The following is a 23,246-nucleotide window of genomic DNA, read 5'->3' on the forward strand; positions in this document are numbered from 1 at the left end:
CAACTTCTACTGTTTTATACTCAGACAGCCTATAGATCCCAGAGAGGTGACAGTCCTCAGTGAAAAAAGTATAATTTATTCTTTATCAAGAGTGTAAAGAGAAAGGTTAATTAAAAACATTAACAGTATGTCTTCTTTTTCCCCCAACAGCTGTTAGTAGAGTGGGATAAACTCACGGTTCAAACACAGTTGGTCTCTATGCAGGCCACAGTCATCTGAAATCTGTGCAACACCCATGCCTATTCATTGCGCTTGGCAATGCAAACATTCGTTGCACCCACACACTATTGAAGCAGCTTCTCTCATACTCAGGAACATTTAAACTACATGAAAGACCAAACTGATGTAGTTTCCCTTTCTGGTACTTATCTGTTTTTTTCCCACTGCACCAAGTCTCTTCTGCTTCCCTAGGCAGTCAGAAATGACAGATCAGGGAATGCAAAGAAATGGAGTGTGAATGTAAAAGGAAATATAATTGGTTCAAGACTCTACTGTCTTCAATTTTGTAGAGTCATTTACAGCTGTCTAAAGTGTCTGAAACACTGGCACCCAAGTGAGTGAGTAGGCTATTAAGATTTTGTACTCTTTCACAATCACTCTGTACAGATGTAAACTACCGGATACGGTACGAGACAGCAGCAACGCACTGAGTGCTCTGGCTTGAAGACCATGTCGCTCTGCCAAGAAAGATGCTGCTTTTCCCTGACTTGTCTTCACAGCTCAGTCCTGGAAGATGCTGAACCCTTGGTCCCCAATCCAGCAGAAGTGCTTAAATGCTTGCTTAACACTGCAAACTCATGCGTGTAAATACTTTCATTATTTGCAGCAGAATATTTTATAGGCAGGGAAATGAAGGCCCCAAAACCAGGCAAGCTCAGCCCAGTATTATTCAAGAAGTCCACTGTTCAGCCAAACATTTTATGTTTTGACCATAAAACTGGAAATTATTTAAACAATGGTATCAGGCAAGCCAGCAGGAAGTTCTGTATTAACAAAACTAAAAGCAAGTCAAGGTAAATTAAGAGTTATTTTAGAAGCTAAAATTGCCTGCTACACCTAATGCCTACATATATTTGGTAAAGTAACACCAAACTTTTTCCTTAGGTCACAGACTGAAGTTTGACCCTGTCTGTAATTGCTACCAACTGATTACCAGGCTGTAGCAAACTGAATGGTTGTTTTACTTTAGTATTAAAGAGGTGACTAGAACAGTTGCATCTTTCCTTCAAGTATCAGCACAAAGAGAAGGACTTAGGATCAGCAAATGAGGATTAATTATCCCCCAGCTTTCAGTACAGGTCACTGTAAAAAGGGGCAGACTGGGGAATGCAACTGATGTAGGAAAACTGCACAGAATGGCTGCAACCCAGGTCGCTGCAGAGTTGTGGGTGGTCAGATAATGTTAAATTATGTTTGAAATCACTGAAAAGCATAAATATGTTTTAAGTATACAGATTTTCATTTCTTTCTGGACTACTTAACAGCATATTCTATTGATTTTTCTTTCAAAGTCACATTAAAAGATAAAAGAACAGTATTCCTGTTTGTTTATTCACGTTCAGATCTTGATTATGTAAAATATTCTTAATACTTAATTCTTAATTCTTTACAAGACTGAACAAAGCAGAAGAATCAACTTTATTTAAAGAGTTTGCACTGACTGAAAAATTAAAAGAACATTAATTGTTTAGAGGAAAGAAGGGCCTAAAGTCTACAGATAAATTTAAGAAGTATGCATTAATACTACAGTTCTCAAATTAATTCCATTAACTGTAACCATCTAAACACAAAATATGCCTTTTTTAAGCAAACATTTCTTCTGTCTTAATCTCATAAATTCTTAAAGGGTACCAATGGGATCATCCTCACAAATTGTTAGGCTTAGGGCTTGTTTGTTTGCCTCTCATGACAACACATCCTAAAATACAGAGCATATTTCAACTTGTTATTCTCCAAGTCGTCTGCCAAACTGCAGATGAATTGTAAACATGAAGAACACGTTAAGCCTATTCAAGCCCACAAAAAAAAAAAAAAAAAAAAAATCAAGTCTCACACAGTAAACTCTGCTATAATTTCCTGATGTAGGTCAAAACTCAGCAGGAAATCAATTGTCTATTTTTATCCCAGTTCACTGGAAGTGCTTTACCTTTCTGTTTTCTTGATAAGCACAGCCCTGAAGATTTGTTCCTGGGGAGTTTTCTCTTTTTCATCAGTTGGTTGCACGAAAGGGTGGACAGCAGCCAAGACGAAGCCCTGCTGGTACAATTCTTGCAGCTGAGCTGGAAGATCATGCAAGGAGGAGAGCTTGATTGCAGATGATCCTGGCAACTCAGCTGGAAACAAAAAGAAATTGGTCAATAATCCTACACCAGACTATCATGTTTTTTAAAACCCCGGCTCTTCAGAGTCAAGCAAGCTTCACACTGATCTACAATATTAACACAAAAATTGACCTTTCCTGAGGTCTACTTTGTATTTCAGATTTTAAGCAGGCTGTCTTGGCGGAGGACTTGTATCACACAAGAGACTGGTGCAATTAAACAAGAAGTCAGATAAATTAAAATGCCAAATTCACTACCTAGTCTGGCACAGATGAAGTGGAGGGTTTAATAAAAACAAGGCACTCAGTCAAAATATATTCTAAGTTTCAGTAGTTGTCATAGTAATGCAAGTTGAGGAAAGCGAGCCACGAGTCAAAAATATAAAACAAGAGAAAGCGGATAGTCAATGAAGGTAGAACACGTCAAATTCAAAAGCAATAAACAGAAGCATCCACCTACACAAAAGCTGTGTTGCCAGTCTGAGAGATCACTGATGCAAAATGCTGTTGAGACCAAATATCTACCAATATGTCTAAACAAGAATGCTAAGAGCAATGCGTACCTGTAGTGATGAGAAACCTTTTAGAATAGATGCTAAACCTTATATCTCAGGGTTTAAGCAAAGCTATACATATTAAAGACAGGAATGAGACCTAGTGCATGAAAATAATCCTTCCCAATCTGCTTACTGTGGAGTTTTATGCCTTCCTGTGAAGCATTTGATGCTGACTCCTGTCAGACACTCGACGTACACGCAGATACTGCAGTCAGTACAGCAATTGCCCTTTTTTTCCTTGGAGTCTTGTGGGCTTCAAAAGAAATCTCATAAATCACCTAAAACAACCTTCCATTCTCTTTCTCTCTACATCAGTAATTCTTCATATGATTTTCATATCTTATGTGAAAAGATATCTTTCTTTCCTGACCTTTGCCTCTTCATTTCAGCCTCTCTTGGGGGATATTTATTATTTCATCCCTAACCATGCTAAAGCATATAGGGTGGTGGGCTGCTGGATGGTTTCCTCTCCCCTTGAAACCAACAGGGAGGGGATGTTGCAAGAAACACAACAGAGGTTTCCCAGCACCTTGCAGGCCTTTGTTAAAAAATAAAAAAGCAGGGGAGAACAGTTTGTATGAAAGACGCCAGCTATGCAAAATAAGGTTTCATTGCACTGCTTTTTTCATCAAACTGTGTGGCTACCCTTTATGAATAATGAAAGAGGTTATCAAAAAACTAATAAATATTCAAAACCAATAATACAGAAGAATAATTTAAATAATAATAGAATAGCTTTTTCTTCATATAAGACCATGTTCCAGAAGAGGAAAATGGAACTTTTTGACCAAGAACTGTAAGATGCAGAATTTTTATTATTTTTGCAAATAAAATGAGAAATCCAAGCAATGTGTACACTGACAGACAATAGGGCTCTACCTTCTGCAATAGGATAAAAATCACTTCAGAGTCATAAAAAGAGATATCTCAATGAATAATGCATAATAAATAATAAAACTTACTCTTACTTACTGGACTCTACTGGGGATCAAAATGGGGAAAGAAACCCAGATGTTGGAACTACTTTTTCCCTCTTGAGACTCCAAAAATTTTCGACTATGCAGTATATAGCTGAATTAATTAAAATAATATGAAAGCTGGAATATCTTTCTAAAAGAGAGTTTTACTTGAATACAAAAGAATGACTAAACACTATCAATAATGTTAATTCTGGTAATGGTACTCCAATTTTTAACAATCCTCTATGAAAAGTGATGCTTGTCTTGCATATGAACCTAGTATCTGGATTCTTCTGAGGATGCCTTGGTAAAACTAGTAGAAAGTCTAATCATTAACATGGGAGAGTGATTACTTCCTCCTAAAAGCTAAACACGAGGGGAAAGTGTGAAAATGCATGTAATTGGAGCCTTAGGATGTACACTTGATGATTAAAAAAGAAAGGTAATAGAAAGCAGAGCTGGAAGGGATCATTCAGCTAGTCCACCCTATTACCTAGAGGCAGGATCAGTTCTAGTTTAGCTATTTCTCAGTTTTTCTCATCTATTTTTAAAAAACTTTAGTGATGGAGATTCTACATGCCCCATAAGTCATGTTTAGTACTTCTCTATTCTTATTGTTCAAAACCTTTTCCTAGCACCTGGCCTAAACTTCCCTCTCTGAAATTCAGGATTGCTACCTCCTCACTAGAATATTTCTTTTCTACATCAGCACTTCACAATTCCTAACACTCATCATGACTTAATCTTGTCTTCTTTAGATCATATAAACTTGGTCCTTTCAATGTTTCCTGTTCCCTTGTGCTTTCTAGATTTCTAAATTATTTTTGATGGTTCTCTCCTGAATCTCTTCAATTGGTCTACATCTTTCTTCAAGTACAGTACCTAAGCCTCACCACTGTGATCCAGCACAAGCCTCATAACTGCTTTTTTAGAATGGAAAAGCTCCTTCACACTTATTATACATCCCATGTCAGTTTACAGCATTTGGGGAAAAAAAAATGAAATTATTTTCCCCACAATTAACACTGGCCAAATGTCCCTGCCCTTAGTGAATTTTAGCTTTTTTTTTTCTTTCAGTTTTCAGTTGTGTACAACAGGGACTTGTGTAAAATGAGAGCAAATGAAAAACCAAATAAAATCTTGTGTAACTCCAGTGCTTATTATAAGCCTCTACTTTGCCAAAAGATAAAGCTGAATTCTTTTAGCAGCCTCCATGTTGCTCCTGAAATACAGTTAGCTCCAAGTTTTATATTCTACTCTATGTTTCCTTATTTATTGTTGCACTTTACAACCTGACCTCAAAAAATTCCTTTGTTTATTCTGTTTATATCTAGACAAGTGGGTAAGAAACTTGTAAATGACAGATGCTGTGTTTTTCAATTTTGCTAAGGCTGAAAGTGGAAATAGAAATGCTGGCTGCTTTTGGAACTCATTACCAGGCAAATTAGTTTGTTGCTTGACTGATAATTGAAGCTGAAAACACTTCCAGAAATGCTTGGATACATACAGAAAACTACAGCTTAGAGATCCTTCAAAAAGAAAAGAAAGTTTGTGTTACACACCTGATATCCGTAAGGTGACTTTCCCTGGGTCTAGGGACTTGTGCATTCTTTGCTGCTAATGGAAAAACCAGACCAAACACTCACACTGTCCCCATCTTGCCACAGAAAAATCAATAAATGGATTGAGTTGACACAAAAATCTACAAGTTGAGTCACGTATATTTGAAAGGTGTCATCTCTGCAGCTCCAAAAAGCAATTTATAGGAAAGAGAGGAAGGTGGTGCAGTCTGCCATAGGGATCCTGAGGGACTGAGAGCAGGCTGAGAAAGATGGTTGTGGAGACAGGTATTGAGGAGAACTGGTTGCTCCTGAGTTAAAGAGCTCTGCTTTCCCTCCCAATGGATCATCCAGGGCTGCTACCACTGAGATCAAAGAGCCAATGACCAGCTTCAAATTGAAGTATCTCATATGACCTCTGACAATTTCCCTATGGTCCATGCTAAAGAGGTAGATGTAGGTAGATGTATCCTGACCAAATATTAAGAGAAAAGACAGTTACAGCAACTGTCTACAACAAGTAGGCCAATTTTTCTACAGGAAAAGAATAGATTTGAGATGCTATAATCCTGTATTTTAAAATAAGAAAGACATATTATGCTTTATAAAATAAAGCATGGACTCATCAATTAGCCCATGCTTAATAAAGACAATCATCAGCCACAGTACATCTTTATATAATATATGTACTCAACAGAATCAGATGCTTTTAACTCTACTCTATTTGATAAGTAGCAATTTTCCCTTCCTGCTAGTTACATTTATGACAAAGCTAAACCAAACTTTATTGTTTTTTAAATTTCTTTCTACTTGAATGATAGCTATGCTCCAGGGAAAATAAAATGTTAAATGCCAAAATGGCATTTATTTAATTTCTCTTTACTGAAATGGTCAAATTCAGGGTCAAATGTAGGTCAGTTTATCAGTGCTTATCCTTAATACTTTATTTAAAAGGACAAGCATCCAGTTCTACTCTAAATTTCTATTAAACTGTGTTAGGTGTTTACCTAGTTTGCTTACTCCAACAAAACAACTGAAATGTTGGGATTTTTTTTAATCTCAATTCTTTAACATGTTTTCTTGATTAAGTTCTTATGCTTATTCCAGTCACAACTATCAAAGACTGATGGAGTCCTTAATGACAGTTCACATTATACATTAAAATGTTCTACAAAAATATTGGACTCCTTTAAACTAGTTTCTGTTTCCTTTTAAAGTTTTCATGTTTATCTGCATTTTTAAAGTAACATTCCCAAATTTATTATGAAACATTAAGTAAGTCTTTTTCCTTTGCATTAAAACAAAGATCAAATTGGTGTGTACGTAAAGTGTACGTGCTCTCTGTCTATACTGGGCGCAGAAGAAAGCACCAAGACATGCCCAAGATGTGGTGTGTAATGGGCTCTGAAACAAAAAAAAAAAAAAAAAAAAGGAAAATCAGCAAACTTGCCAAACTCAGGCTATTAAGCTACGCAGTAACTCAGTTCCCTGGTAGCCACAAGGACAATACTCCTATTTGATCAGGCCTAACACACATCAGCAGGCTCAGATCCTTCATGAAATACAGTCGTAACTGCTTTCTTCTTCAAAGCTCAGGATGAGACTGTTCCCAAGCCCGTGGTGATTCCCGTAAGCCGTTCCCATTTGAGGTACCCAGAACCAGTGAGCTACAGAGTCACTCATGCTCCTCCTCATACCTCCTCCTTCCAGCATCACAAACCGTGCAGGCCCTTCTGCAAAGCTACAGCTGCTTCAGGTGACTCACGAAGAGGACAATGTCCTCACATCTCCAACCCAGGAGAACTCAGGGCTTACAGAGCCCTCAGAAGAGGGAGGTGGCCAACAGAAGGGCTGCAAGGGCAACCACAGCTCTCCCTTTTCCCACTGCGTGCTCACAGACAGCTAGTCACCCCTGAGCAGGGTTCCGCCTGTGAGCTAGAAAGGAGCAAACATTAAGGCACACTACACGCTTAGTCACTCCTATTCGCTATTTCCACGCAGCTCCCTATCCAGCATGAATTTTTTGCTGCTGTCCTCCTAAAGCACCCAGACCTTCCTCCTGCACTCTGCAGAGCACATAGCAGACCCGAAAGAATCTGGACAGTGGTCAGGTATTAGCATCTGCGGTCCTTAAGAGATATAGCAACAAGCATGTAAGATGAAAACAAGGTACAAGCAAAATGATGGCCACATGGTAATACAGTCATTACCCCAACACCATCCACCGACATCCTGCAGGGCTTTATAACAGATCTGGCTATTTACCTCCTGCCTTTAGTGACCGCCTCGTGGAAAACAGCATTAGCTCGCTCTGTTGTGCCTCATGCAGACCACCAAGGTGGTCGTAATTGCACGCCTGCTGGCTGGAAACCAAACAGCAACAATGAATGGAGACCATAATGTGGGAAGAGAGTGTATCACCGAGCCTGTGTGTGAGCAAGCGCATAAATCTGGCCCGAGTCCAGAAAATTTCCCATACTTTTGCACAGGGCACTTTCCAAGCATGTTTATGATTGCTTATAACAGGCCTGATGATTTTGTAGCATATCAAAGCAAGTACACTTCCTCTATTTAGTAGGAGGATTGCTGTTTCTTAATTTAATATTAATCCCTTTCCAGCAACTTTAATTTAAAGAAATCAAATCTACAGTAGACTAAGTTCTAGTAGAGTAAACCATTTTCTTTGCATTAGGGCCAGTCAAAAAAAATTGAACTAGAAAGTTTACTGTCAGAAGATGCACTTTCACTTACATTAAAATCTTTCATAGGAATATGTCAAATGCAGCAAAGTTTTTCATTTGGATAATGTTCAGCAGTTTAAATATAAGTAATGCATGATTACATCATGTTTTACATGATCAAAGTGGTTAAACAAGCAGCATTTTTTCAGTGGTTCTGTGAATTTTCACTCCACGTGAAATTTTTGAATTATCTGTATTACTGGAACTGTGATTTCTTGTTGGAAGGTGCAATTGCAGTGACAGAAGGTGCACACTCACAACAATTTGGATACACAAACCAAGCAGTGCCACTCCAAGCAGCTAGTTCCTACAAGCTGAACACTGACTGCTAAATGAAGGATCGTCCTGTCAGGTGTCTTTTTGGTTTATCAAAAGCCCTTGGGTTTATCTGTGCAAGCCCTGAGGGCTGAATGGTACCACAGCTCCAAGCAGAGGGCCAGGTGAACATCAGAATTCACCCGGAGGAAGGCACAAGGTAAAAATCTGTTGAGAAGTGTTGGCTTTTGTCTAATGATACAGGATAGACTGGAAAAGATTCCCTCTCTGTACTATAAATAAGGAAGTTTTTAAGGCACTTTTCACTGACTTATTCAGCAGCTGGTTTCGAACAGCTGAAGAAATCCAGATCATCATCCTTTCCAACTATTAAGGCTTGGTAAGGCCCAATTTGTTACTCTGGAAAACAGAAAGTAAACTGTTACTTGAATATTATCGAAACACTTATTGACTGACCCTGGGAGAACACGGTTATTTCCAATCAGTGTCAATCTCAAACAAAACATATTAAGGCATGTACTGCAAATTTTAATTCTTTGTCACAAACATTAAGGAACTCTTTCACACAGCACAAGTAGTTTGCATGGCAAAGCAATGCAGTCATGTCACTCTCACTTAACTGTAACTATTCTTTCCTCATTCAACCCACAAATACTTTCTTGTCAACAACAATCACCTCTCAGAAAATCAGAGTACTTCCAATGAAAATAAAGGCAAACCCACTAACAATGTAAGTTGAAGAACACAAAGCAGTAAACAGATTTCTGGTGAGTTTTGTGAATGCCAAATAATTGTTTCTGAACTAAAACCTACCAAAAAAAAAGCTAAAGCAGTACAGCTAGCCTAGTAGAAAATATATGATGCTTCTGAAACGATCACACAGCTTTAATTACCTGAAACACACTAATGCCAGAATTTAATGAGTTAAAAGCTCAAGCTTTTCAAGTAACAACTATACAAGCTGTACTATAGTCTCTTTTTCTTTCTAATAGAGCTTCAGCTTCCATGAGGTGTATATAGAGGTTCCTTAATTCTGAAGACAAGATAGACAGTCTGGTGCACTATTGTTCAGGCCAACAGCAGAGGCAAGACACTGGCTGTTAATAGATCATGTTGTTTTGGGTTTTTTTGTTATGCTAAATGACATTCTCAGTATTTTTTCTTTCAATCGTCAAGGCAAATACAATAAATGTCCCCATCAAATAAAGAAAAAATGAATATGGAAGATAAATCAAGACCTCAAATGAAGGATGACTTCAATAAACTGATGTTTACTTTTAGTGAAAATGCAATAATAAAACTTTAAAATACTCAAAAGCAAAGCACTGTATCTTAAGAAGGTAGAGAGGGGAAAAACCATAGAAAGAGTATGAAATTGCATATATACCCTTTGAAAGTATGTATGTATATAAATATGTGTTTATAGAGCTGTGTGTATATATGTATGCATACATATATTTGTGCATATACGTATATGTACACACACAGACAGACATACACCAACATTCTTTTTTTTTTTCCTTTAGGAAATAGTGGAGATGTGCATTAGTCAAACCAAGAAAGCACTATGGTAACTCAGAGATGCAATGAGATTAGACAACTTTGTCTAATCAATTGTGTTGTCTAATCTCATCTTTGAGTTATCTTGTTTGTTGTCCAGTCAAAGTTTCATTTCTGTATCTTGCAAGCGTAAGATAAATATCTTAAGAACTGGGTACATTTGCCACAAGTATGAGGTGATAATACATGGGATGGTTTCATTTCTGGTGTTTCAGAAAAAAAAAGGAAATGCCCACCTATCACCTCCACTAAGTGAAATAAAACCCGACTAAACAGAAGTTTAGTCACCTAAATAAATTGGCAAGCACTTCTTAGATGACTCATAGCTTACATATTTTCTTGTGCGCAGAATTGTGCAGAACGATGCAAAATGGGCAAAATTAAGACAACCTACTAGATGCAAGATGGGTTAATGGTACAAAAAACAAAATGAAGGAAGAAGAAAAAAGGGAGAGACTTCTCATTTAAACTGCACACACAAAAAAGAACCAAATCCTATTCCTTCTGTACTTGAGCAGTTCTCGATTTGTCCCTCCCTCCCGCTTGGTTCTACTTCCTAAACTGACGCAGACCAAACACAGAGACAACAAAGACAAGTAATTTACATTTCACAAATCCAAGAAAACTCCAATCGTGTCTAATCAAATGGAGAAAGTGTTCAAAGTTGCAGTATTTTATCCATATAGACTTGTTATCTGTGTAAGCTCCAAAAGGCAAGTATTATATTGAATTACAAAGGAGAGAAGGGGTTAATTCTAACTACAGGAAGGGCCAGAATGTTAATCCACCTCTATTTCCAACTCTCAAAAAAGTACTAGTTCCTTGCCCTAAATCCTTTAGACACCAAGTTAACCTCCTGATGGCAGTACTTCAGCTGCCAAAGTCAAACACTGAATGCTGTTCATTTTAACAGCTTAGGAAGCAGTGAAATAGGACTTCCTACTATTTCCACCAGTGGTGCAAGCAAGTTATGTCCTCTCACTGCAAGGAGCCAGTAATCAAATACTTTAAAAGGGAGGGTAGGAGGGGATACTCAAGAAAAAAGTAAAAGTTACTGAAGAGATCTTCTGGTATCCTAGAAGTTGGTGGCATCATAACATTTGGAGGGCTGATGCCCTCTTTTTTGCTTTGACCCCTCTCTACTTAATGTGCTCGTCATTTTTCTTAGCAGCAATACAAATTAACAGTAGCAAGTTTCACAGCTAACCCTGCAGCCTACTGAATTTTCTCATTGTCTCCCTCTCATAATTTTTAAATCTTTTCTTCTTGGCATAACCCTCCCTTTTCCCCTTACCTCTTCTCCTCTCTGTTTAATACTTCACCTTGATGTTCTTTCCATATTTCTGGCAAATATTTGCTTCAGATTTTAGAAATGCAGAATATAACAAAGAAGTAACACCGGATTCTTTGTAAATTTTACAACAAGCAAACTTGGACCACAGCAAAAGAACTGTAAAAAGCACAGAAAATATCCTCAGATGACTACAAAAAAGGCCTACTTTAATACATTCCAAATTATGCAGAATTTATTCATTTTATGGTATACTTTGCTAGATGATAAAACTATCCTCTGAAATGGAATTTGTAGCATTTCTAAGCTTTCCAAATCACTATATCCTATTGTCAATAAAATGCTAAACGTGCTGACTCTTCAAGGAGTTAAAAAGCAGAAAGGTTTGTATATCAATCTACATATTTCCATCCAAACCAACTGAGAATAACCTTGAGATTATTGTTTTTATTCTTAATCAAGCACAGATTTAAAAGGTAGGTTGCACGCATTATATGAGGAATTTTTTTTCCATATTCACGAGATAGTTAGTAAGTATAAATCTGATTGAAGCTTTGTTTCCAAACTGAAAAATGTCAAGAGGATTTCAAAACATTTAAGGAAAAGGGAGGAGAAAGAAGTCAACAGTAGCTACTGTGGCCGACTACACGAACTATGATCTCATGTATGTTTTTCATGATACACTGAAAATTGTGATTAAAATCAAAGACTTGGCAGAACTCAGACAAACAAGAAGACAAAATTGCCATCAAAGTATTACAAGAAAGGTTTCTTCCCCAATTCATAAGATAATTGCTGCATATCATCAGTACACACCAGGAGAAATAACTGGAAATTAGAGAGAATATTTAAAAGCTTGCATTTTACAAATTCAGGCTTCAGTACAAAGATCTAAATTCACCGACATATCCAATAACCTCAGGAAGAAAGGTTTGGATTTATCAAGATAGCTCTGATACCCCAAGCCAACCTGTGCAACAGAGAACTGACAGTCTCCAGGGAAACCAAAATCCTCTTGGCAGGTCATGCCTGTATATATTTCATACATAGCACTTTGCAGTATATACACAGGAAAGGACAGATAGCTTTATGAATGCTTGAAGGCTTTATTCAAATGTTACCTGCTGGTTGCTGTTTCTTTTCACTTTAAATCTCCAGTGTTTCACATGCATTTTCCCCTTCTGCTGTAAGAGCTGTTTTCAGTCTTCTAAAATCTTATTTAGGATGATGCTGTGTGCCAAGTTTGTTTCATTTTTTTAAAAGCTAGAAAATGATTTTTTTTCCAATCCTTTCACTAAAGTCCATATATTATCCTATTTCAGATGTTCTCACTTCTTGACTGCACCAACCAATAACATTTATTTTCTTCAAAAGGCAGTGGTACATACTAAGCACTTAATATTTTAAATTAGAATAACTGACATATCACAGTGACTTTCATCTTTTTATATTTTTCTTGTCTTTAAATATTTTGGTTTTTAGATAAAGAGAAGACATTCCCAAATTATGTGTGTTTTTCATTTGGAAGATAACATAGAATGTAACTTTCCAGTGTTCTTTCAGTGCTCCTTTAAATCAAATTCCGCTATTTGGGAAACCCTGTAATTTTTCATAAATGTCTGTTAAATTGTTTTCAGCTTTACTGGCAAAGCTAAATAAATGTTAAAGCAGCCAAAAATGTAACTTGTATTGTATAACTAAGCAAGCAGTGTTACTTGAAGGTATATTCTCAATTAGATTTTGGCCTCAGGTTTGGTTATGTTTGAAAAAGAAAGTTGGGTCAGAGAATGGTACCTGATGAAAGGCAATATAAACAGGAGATATTCAGGGGCAAGTAAATTAAATTCAGAGGAAAGGGAGATATAATGCATTTGGATTTTTTTTAGACATATTACCCTGTAGTGATCCTAAGACAAACACTTCCATGGGCACCTATACAAGATCCAGAACACACAACAGCTGTTAGATCATAAGCAGAAACAAAACTGGCCCATCTAACTTTCCAGGAAAACTCCAAGTTTTTAAAATGAATAAAAAGTAAACTAGATCTGTCTTCCTTTTCAATTGCCTGCTTGAGGAACTGCAATGAAAAACCAAATGCAACACATTCTCCAGAAAGTATTCTTCTCAGCTCTCCTGTCCCACACTTCTACTTTTTCTTCAGCCCTATTAATAACGGGAATACATTCCTATCATTGCAAATCATAAGAATATCGCTGTTAGGGTAAGTGAATTTCATGTGAAGAGTCTGTATCTATACACAAGCAGAACGTAATTTTTACGGTTGCAGCAGATCCCATATCACTCTCACAAGACTTGCTCTCAAACCCACTATTGAGCTGTACTTGGAGATCTCAGCTTCCCCACAGCATTGAAGGGAGCAATCCAGTTGGAAGTAAAGCTTTTCTGGTATTTGCAGCAAAACGGGCCTGAAGATGAAGATCATGTGATCCAAATCCTCACTTTTACAAACTGCCACAGGAAACCCTCTCTACGATTCTATACTTAAGGTGCAAAGACTTGCATGGGAACATACAAAAATACAAGGTGGCAGTAATCCCTATCAAGCAATTTCCCCAACGGTTCCTGATTAATTTGGCGTGTGTAAGAGTTATGTATTACCCATCTATGATTTTTAGAATGACCACATAAATTAAAACTAATTCCAGAAGATATAAAGCTAGAACCACCAAATTGCTCAGTTACTTTTCAACAAATTTGGCAATTACATCCTTTAGAAATGAGGTAGAGGAGAGTTACAGCTATATGAAAGAGGACCTACGTTACAGTCAATACATTATTGGATTTGCCATCCCTACTGGTACACAAAGCTGGTTAAAGATCTGATTAAAATCAGTACTAGATAAAACACTTTTTGCTGACTTTCTGCGACCTGTACCACTATATATAGTGCTATTATACACTACTCGTCTACTCAAGTTTTTTTTTTTCCATTAGCATAGCTAAAGAAGAGTGATTCCCACTCATGAGGCTTTTGTTCTCCAACCTCACTGCTCCCACAGCCTCAAATTTCCCTTCTTCTCTTTTCTTCCCAACCCTGGATTCCTCAAACTGATGAGAAACAGTGATTCTGTGGCTACGTTGGAGCAATGCACTGGCTCACTGGCCAGCAAGCTGTCACTGAGGAGAGTGCGCATGGCTTAATTCTCCTCACCTTCCCCTGATCAACGCAGATCTGTCTTCTAACCAACTGCCAGCGTTCACAAAATTAGGAGCAGCCTAATTGTCTTTAAAAATTTCTAGCAAATTGGTTTGAAATAGTCTAGTTATAATTATTTGGAGGAATGAGACAGACAGACTGTGAGCCTTTTTTAACTCTCGTTTCCCTAGGAAACCAGTTCAGAAACAAAACAGAAAAACCCATCACACTAACACCTCCAAATCCTCTAAAAAAAAAAAATCCTTCAAAAATAAGAACTTGAAAAGAAAATCCTGAAAAATGTACTATGGGATATTGCCTTCTGTAACACCTCTAACAGTGTATTTAACAGCGATGAGGCTTTCAGAGAATACTGAAAACGACTAGCAAGCAATGGTTCGCCACTGGCACCTAAAAGAAGTATGTCACTGCCAGACACACCACATCACTTGAACTTGGCAAGAACGCTTGACAGAAAGCCAAAGAGTAGTGGAAAAGGCTGTTGAAAGTTAACAAAGCACTTCCCAAAAGTACTGTTTTGTTTTTTTTTTAAGCAAGTCTGCTAGAGCATGGGTGATGGATTTAGTAAAGAAAAAAAAGTTTTTCTTGGCAAAAAACCTGGCTTTTTTTGCTTAGAGCAAATTTTCCTGTCACTCTCCAGAATTTGAACTCCTACTCTCTCGTTTCAGAAAAATGTGGCCGGTTTCTGTTTTCAAGTGAAGAATTCCCACACAGTAATACGGATAGCATGCAAATCTATTGTTTAATATGGGTCATGGGAAAATGGCTACAAATTCAAGCATCATTAGAATGGAATGATCAAAGTCAAATTACATTTTTTTAAATTTTGCAATAAAAGGGTGGGTTTTGCAATTTTGTTTGGAAAGAGTAGCAGAATATTTCTCCAATTGTTTCTGAGAAGGAATCATTTTACCTTTATTTCTCAGTGGAGTTCTGTTAGAAGAAGTGCTGCATCTAAAACATTTATCGGAAATGAAAAGGCAAGAAGTAAAGTTTACCTTCAAAGCTGCCAAAGAATGAGTTAATGAAGTTATTACAATCTAACGCCAAAGCAGTAAGTATACACAATAAAGATGTAACAGATGTACTGTCCAACAGGGATAGAATCCTTTCATGGTATGAAGGTGGTAATTAAAAAGCATTATGCAGACAATCATAGAATCATAGAATGGTTAGGGTTGGAAGGGACCTTCAAAGGTCATCTAGTCAAACCCCCCTGCAAGGAGCAGGGACATCCCCAACCAGATCAGGTTGCTCAGAGCCTCATGCAACCTGGCCTTGAATCTTTCCAGGGATGGGGCTTCCACCACCTCTCTGGGCATCATGTCCCAGTGTTCTACAACCCTCATTGTAAAAATTTTTTTCCTAATATCTAATCTAAATCTACCCCCCTCTATTTTAAAACCATTACTCCTTGTCCTATCACAACAGGACCTACTGAACAGCCTCTCCCCATCTTTCTTGTAGGCCCCCTTGAGGTACTGGAAGACCACTATCAGGTCTCCCCGGAGCCTTCTCTTCTCCAGGCTGAACAGCCCCAACTCTCTCAGCCTGTCCTCATAAGAGAGGTGCTCCAGCCCTTTTATCATCTTTGTGGACCTCCTCTGGACCTTCTTCAACTGGTCCATGTCCTTCTTGTGTTGGGGGCTCCAGAACTGGACACAGTACTCCAGGTGGGGTCTCACCAGGGCAGAGTAGAGGGGGAGAATCACCTCCCTCCACCTGCTGGCCACGCTCCTCTGGATGCAGCCCAGGATGCGGTTGGCCTTCTGGGCCGCAAGGGCGCATTACCGGCTCATGTTGAGCTTCTCGTCCACCAGCTCTCCCAAGTCCTTCTCTTCAGGGCTGCTCTCAATCCATTCCCCGCCCAGCCTGTATTTGTGCCTGGGATTGCCATGACCCATGTGCAGGACCTTGCACTTGGCCTTGTTGAACTTCATGAGGTTGGCACAGGCCCACCTCTCCAGCCTGTCAAGTCAAGGTCCCTCTGGATGACATCCCTCCCTTCCAGCAAGTGCAATCCTAAGATCTAAGCCTTTCCTTACCCCCTGGATAGGACCCCTTTTGGGTTAGTGACATCAAAAAATTAGTTGCATAAATGCACATTCTCACTGATTAAATAATAAAATACTGAAGCAAATAAACAGGTCAAGTTCTTAGCTCCCTTTATAAGGAATACAAAATAAACTTTATAGGTGGCATAGTGGTGTATAACAATGCATATTCACAGTCAGCATAAAACAACAGAACTGTTCACTATTACTCGTCAGCCACTGCCAGCACAGCCAGTACCTCAGGAGCAAACCCGTGAAAGCGTGCAAAGCACACTGTCTCTGTGCCTTGGCTAATACTCTTTTCTCACTGTTCCTAATAAAGCAACCCAAAGAGAGGTCACGAGGAGCCTCATATGGCTCTAAGTTCTAATCATATGACAGCCCACGTTCTAGACACTTTCACTTCCCTCCATTACCAAGCATATTCTGCAAAACAGAATCATTTCTAAATCCTTTTATGGCAAGAAGGGCCAGACCTGCTGATAGTTAATAATGAAATATCACTGATAAAATAGTCTGAGTTGCCACCAATGGTCCTGGAAGGGTTTCCTGGAAGTATCTGTTGATGAGCTGACCATTTTTTCCCCAAAATTTACTATAATAAAAAAAACTAAACAAACAACAAAGCCGACAATTAGTGCAAGAGTGCAGCTTGACAACAGAGTCTTACAATTATAAAGTATTTTATTCAGTGAACATGTGGTGAAGAACAATGAAAATAATCCCCCAGAATATGTACAATTTTATCTATTTGATTATTTGAAAGGCTTCATCAACGCATTCAACCCAGCTGGAAAAAATCGGCTAGAAGAAGGACTGCAGAGAAAGACAGATGCTGCATTTGAGCTGAGCATTCCTTAGTAAATAAACAACAAAAGCAAAACAAAACAAAAAAGCGATTCTGACACAGTTCCAAACTTTATGAGACAATAACTTAACAAAAGACCATTTATTCTGTCACTCTCTTTTCGTTCTTTTGTTTTGTGATTTGAGATAAAAGTAGATGCTAATTTTTTTTCTGCTTACTAATAATCTGTACAATAATTACTAGGGAATTAACCCATGCAATTTAGCACTATTTGTCAATTCTTCTATCAGTTGTTATTAAGAAATTCAGGAAACAATTGTTCAAATAAAAGGATACCAATAGAGGAACTGCAGCAGTACACTGCTGTTTATTTATATTTCACCAGTAACCATGTCTTGGCTTATTTCTAACTTTCTCAAAATTCCATCTATTTATTTGTAAACCTCATACCTCATTCTCTTTCAGATTTAAGGCCTTTTATCAATTCATTTGGAAACACATGGCATCTTTAGGACTTTTCACATCCTTGAGGTCTTTAATTTTTTATGTGCCACATAATACAGAGGCTTTTGTGTACTATCAGACTGAGATGAACTCTTTCAACTGATGACTGTTTAACAGAGACAGGTAATATTTTTGCAGTTCTTAACTCACCTGATGACTGTCAAGCTTGTCTTTCGTGTGTTGATCAAGAGCTGCAGCTCACAGCAAAGCCCTAATGAGATTCTCTTCCTCTTGAAAGGACTGTTTCTTTCAAGAAGAATCTGTAGCTAATCAGTGTGAGACTCAAGTTGAGAGGATCATTACTTGGGGTGAGAAGGAAAGGAAGGAAGCTGAGAGTTCTTTACAATTTCAACTAAACAGAGCTCCATTTATATGAAGTAAGCAGGGTTCGCAAAAACCTATTAGTCAAAAAGCCTTAAACTTGCAATTCCTGTAGAAGACCTTTTTATAATGCATGGGTTACCATTTACCAGTAATAGCCATCCCAGTTACCTACAGCAGCTGAGTAAGCATTAGACTCAGCTGAAATTTCTCATATGACACCTCATGTCTGGGAAATCCCCTCACACTGCTGCTGATCCTAAGTTTTCCATACAGCACAGCGTGTCGCAAGTATAAAATAATTTGCAAAAGCATGACTGCACACAAACCAAGAGTTTGCTGGGTGTGCAAATTATATTACAGAAAGTAAGGTGAATTTCATGCAGTAATTATGTCACCTGGACTCCTCTTAAGTTCAGGATATCACATATTTGTATGATTGCAATAAGATGAAGTCACTCAGACTTGCAGTTTAGTGTTTAAGATACAGGGCAAAAATACATAACACATGCCAGGGTTTGGCCAAAATACCTGAACAAGTGTCAAAGGAGCTAGCTCTGGAACTGGAAGCCAGACTAGTACTCAGCAAACGGTAGTAAGTTCTTGTGCTCCACATGAGGGATCAACATCTTTCCAGACTGTCTCATCATGTAAAGAGAAGGCCGCAATCTGGAGGCCCAGATCAATTGTTACCAGTTCTGTAATATGTTATGGCTATAAGGCAGTAAAGTTCAATCACCAAGAAATTATACTGAAGAGTTCTGAAATTGCTGCAGACTGGCCACGAACCAACAAGCAGGTGTCAGAAGCACCTGGAATGCAGCATTAAACTGAGACCTAATGCAAAAAGGTGCATTACACCAGGCCCAATTTGAGATTTTGCTTTGCAGTACACTTACATCTTGTACAGACAGAATACTTATTAGGCTACCTATCACTTGTGCACATACATACAGGCATTGAAAAACAAAACAGAAACAAACATCTTGTGTAGATGATGCACTACCATGGCCAGAGGATCAGTGCCTCTCTCTATGTGAAGTCAAGGTAAAGAAAACGCAGGTCAGACACTCACACAGAAAACAACTTTAATTTAAATTGCAGTCACAATTACGCTTTTTGCTAAAGCAACAATTCTGCCTATTTACAGAACAGGACAAAGAAAACAAGGTTTTTCATGTCACTTTCAGATTCAAGTTGTCGTGAAAGAACCAAAAGGGATCCGAACCCAGAAATGTAAGTTATCTTCTTCAGTACAAGATCATGTGCCCGCCTATGCACGATACCGTGGGTTTTATTCAGGCAGAACTCGATAGCAAATCTTGTCAGAACGACAGCCGCAGTCCCTGCTGGGCTTCATTGGTATCAAACACAACAAAAGGCACACCTCCGGCAACGGAAGGCTCCCAAAACACTGAAAACTCATGCAATGCCATGTCCTCTCTTCCTACTTAACAAGTCAAATTATATCTGTCCCTCCGTTTTTACTGTCAACCATCACCCTCAAGGTTTTTAAGTTAGTGCGTTCAGCTCCTTCTGCCCCTTGATATTTTTTCTCTATTTTATCTGCTCTAGTTTCTCTTGATTCCTCCTCCTTTCTGAAGGCCTTGTCTCTCTTCCCTACGTGCATGAGTGCCCACATATATCCTGGCAACAAAGTGAGCAGAGCATATGAACTGTCACACTAACACAGCCCTCTTAAGCTTCCAGACACTGTGAGATGCTGCTGTGAAGCCCCTTTCCTGTCTGAACACAAGGGAAAGCAGTGGCTGACATCACAACAATGGCACTACACACAATGCTTGGCGTCTCCATGCCCATGATCTACAACAGCACAAGTCCAGGCAAGGGTAGTGCTGTCTCTTTAGAAGACATAGCAATGGGTGGCAGAGGCCATCAGGGCAGTGCCCTTCCCTTCTGCACTCATGAAAAGTCACCTGGTCATCTGTCCCCTTAGGGGAACTGCAGGAACATAATCCTGCCGTGAGTGTGATCTTCTGCAGAGAGCCCACAGCATGGATGAGTCACATCGTATTGGGGGCAGGGGTGTTGACTGGAAGGATGCTAGGTACAGATTTGCTTTTTCTCTCCATTTCAGCATGCAGCCTGCAAACAGGGTGCATACCGCTCATGTTCTCCCCATGACTGTAGGTGCAGTGCCAGATGCCCAAACTGGACTCTGCTGTTTCATTTTTGCTCCAGTTAATCCTCTGGACATGCAGTCTACTGTGGAATGTTTCTGGTCTAGGCTGTTATCAGCCCTCCATCACCCTTTTTCCCTATCTTAGTCCCTGCCTGAGAAGTTCCAGATCCCGCTTTCCCTCCTTTGCTTTTCACTTCCTTATAACTTTTGGTCCATGTTGGTCTTCTCTGGGAGGAAATCTGGCAAAGGTGTTACTTGAACTCTTTTGCTGATCCACTGCTGTTAAGCTGCAGCTGTGCCTTCCGCTCCACTTTTTCAGCCAAAAAGCCTAAAGCGCCCACATTTTCTGGGGTGCCGCAGCAGGAGAGCTGTGACAGGGAGCCTGGGCTAGGGATGTTACAGCTCATCACAAGGCTGACAGACATCTTGATCACTACAATTTTGTGGGAAAGAGTGTGGAAGCAGTTTCTAGGATTGAAGGAATCTGGCTATGAAGACCCTTTGGAGCTTCATATGAGCTGACATGTCAGCTGAGTGTTGACAGCCTATCAAGCAGCTGACAGGGCACGGTCCTGCTCTGAATGGGGTGCTTCAGCCAAAAGCCTAGGAACAGGACTGGCAGGCCATTTCTTCTGCAAGCTAAAAAGAAAGCAGGGAAGGAACAGATGCATCCCAGGGAGAGATGCATGTTTCCTTGTTGAGAATAGGGGAGAACTGATCTCCACGCTGCAGGACTTAATCAGCCTGTACTATGCCCCTTCCTTGTCCTTAAAAGTCTCTCCTCTCCAAGCCAAGGGAGAAGAAGGACAGACTTTATCACTCTTCCTTTTCACAGTTCTTCCTCCTTTGTCACTTCTGAGAAGAGCAGTGCACAAGATTCACCCTCAATACGCCCTTTTCCTGCATGGCGTGCTGCTGCTACTTTTCAGCTACGCCTTTCCTAACTCAGTCCTAAGTATGCTAGGTCTCCTGAGGGCCGTTGAGCCAGCAGCCAAAGGTATCTGCCAACAGGAAGAAAAAGTCAAAATGGACACTGAGAGTCAGGGAAGAGACAAAGTAACTATGCCCACTTAAAAGGGATAAATGGTCAAATGTCACCAGGAGAAGGGTGAATCTCCTCACTTCTAGACACTGAGCGCTGCTGTACCTCTCCTGCAAGGGCAGTGTTTGGAACAGTGTATGGAGGATGGCATTGCAAACCCTGATCATGACTGCCCACTGCAAATTTTGCCCTCCCTCCCCAAACTCATTAGCCACTGACCAACAGGTACAGCAACCATGGGACTCCATAGGGTGACACACCCGTGAGAGCAGGTTTGGACTCCCAAAATTTAACCCAGTGATGGCAAAGTCATGGCAGCAGCTTGCAATAACAGCAAGTTCTGACCCACCACACTATCCTCTGCGCAGAGAGGCCACCACCAGCCCTACCACTCCAACCTTCTGTCCCACAGCCATAGTACCCTCCAGTGATCTCAGGCAGAACCTACAGAAGAGTGAAAACTCAAGGAAGTAACGCACAGTCCATACCTTCCTCCTCAGATAAAAGTAGCGAGGAGGCAGGAGGGAGTCAGCTCTCCTGGACTGTGCTCACACAGTAGCTGCAACAGCTAGAGGAGGATGCTCATCATTCCATCCTCAATTCCATCTTTGTTTTGTCAGTGGCAAGAAAGTCAAGAGAAGTCATCAGGCAGTAGGTGCAATGGTAGCACATATGAAAAAGTAGGAACAGAAAACAAAGCAGGAAGAGAAAACAAACCAGGAACAGAAGTAGGAACAGAAATTAGACTCGTTTCTGCCAGTGAAACCTCTTTACAAGTATCACTGGCAGAGGCAATGACAAGCTACAGTCATCTGCATGAGAGAGACACTGGGACAAAATGACACCTCCTAAAGTGGCTCCCAGAAGGGTTTGCAAGCCAGAAAGCAAACATTTGTCAGATGCTTTTCCTTCAGGTTGCTTTAGGCCACATGTAGTAGGATGTTCAGTGTACAGGAGGATACTAACTCTTCTCCAAAGTAAAACCCTCAAAATGTATTTAATGCAGTGTAAACTCCCCAGAAGCAACTGCTCCAACCTGGCTGTCTCCTTCCCTTGCACCACACCACTGGCTTAAGATTCCCACAGCCCAACACCAGCCAGTGCTGAGCTATATGGACCTTTGGGTCTGACCCACCAACACCGTTACAGGTTATGTGAAATAGCTAAATGTCCACACTAGAGACTCTTTATTCTTCATATAGAACTATCAGAAAAATAAATGCAAACAGAAAAAAAAACCCTACACAATCAAGGTACATCTACTCAGCATTTTCTTTTCAGTATGATTACAAAAAGTGACTTCTCACAGCCAAGTGCAGCTGATGCCAGCAATTCCTGCGTTCTCTCATAGGTGGTATCCTCCACTCAGAATTAACCAATTCTAAACCTTTCATTTGCATGAGATTTTAGCCAAACACCACCACTTATTTACAAAGTAAATTATTAAGAATGCCATTAAAATTAAAATATTGCACAGATTTTGTATATAATCATTCATCTAGCTGATGTCAAGGAATTTGTAGTAACAAGTCATAAAAAGACTAAGCAGATTACTACAGAGATGACTCCTAATCACTTCTCTGCCATAATAAGACCATGAGGCATTTATTACTCAAAGTTACAAGCCACTGTATGACCTCTTGTTTCAGTTAAACACCTGGAAGTTTTTTTTCTGAGAAAACAGGATTACAGCATTGGGCCTCTGTGGCTTGAAGAATTTCACCATTCCATCAGAAATGCCTGTCTGCCAGACTTGCAGACCACCAAGTTCAGCTCCTTGGCTCTTCAACACCATCAGGAGGATGAAAACCACATAAAGACTGGAAAAATGTGCAAAGCCAAAGGCAAAAGAAAGATGTGGCCATTCAGGAAGATCACGTGCAATTCCTGAGTTGCTGATAGAAAGAAAAAGTTTCCTGGAAGTTCAGAG

At 39.5% G+C, this 23,246-nt stretch overlaps 1 protein-coding gene across 1 annotated transcript in view; it reads right to left on the reverse strand.

Moving 5' to 3' along the window:
* Positions 1-23,246, reverse strand: part of RFTN1 (raftlin, lipid raft linker 1) — a 97,266-nt gene that overhangs the window by 55,910 nt on the left and 18,110 nt on the right. The window contains exon 3 of the mRNA XM_086742631.1: positions 2,147-2,333. Within this exon, the coding sequence (XP_086598757.1) occupies positions 2,147-2,333 (187 nt within the window). The remainder of the gene's footprint in view (positions 1-2,146; positions 2,334-23,246) is intronic.

This window comes from Chlamydotis macqueenii, chromosome 2, assembly GCF_036417535.1.
Source record: "Chlamydotis macqueenii isolate bChlMac1 chromosome 2, bChlMac1.mat, whole genome shotgun sequence".
Lineage (NCBI taxonomy): Eukaryota > Metazoa > Chordata > Aves > Otidiformes > Otididae > Chlamydotis > Chlamydotis macqueenii.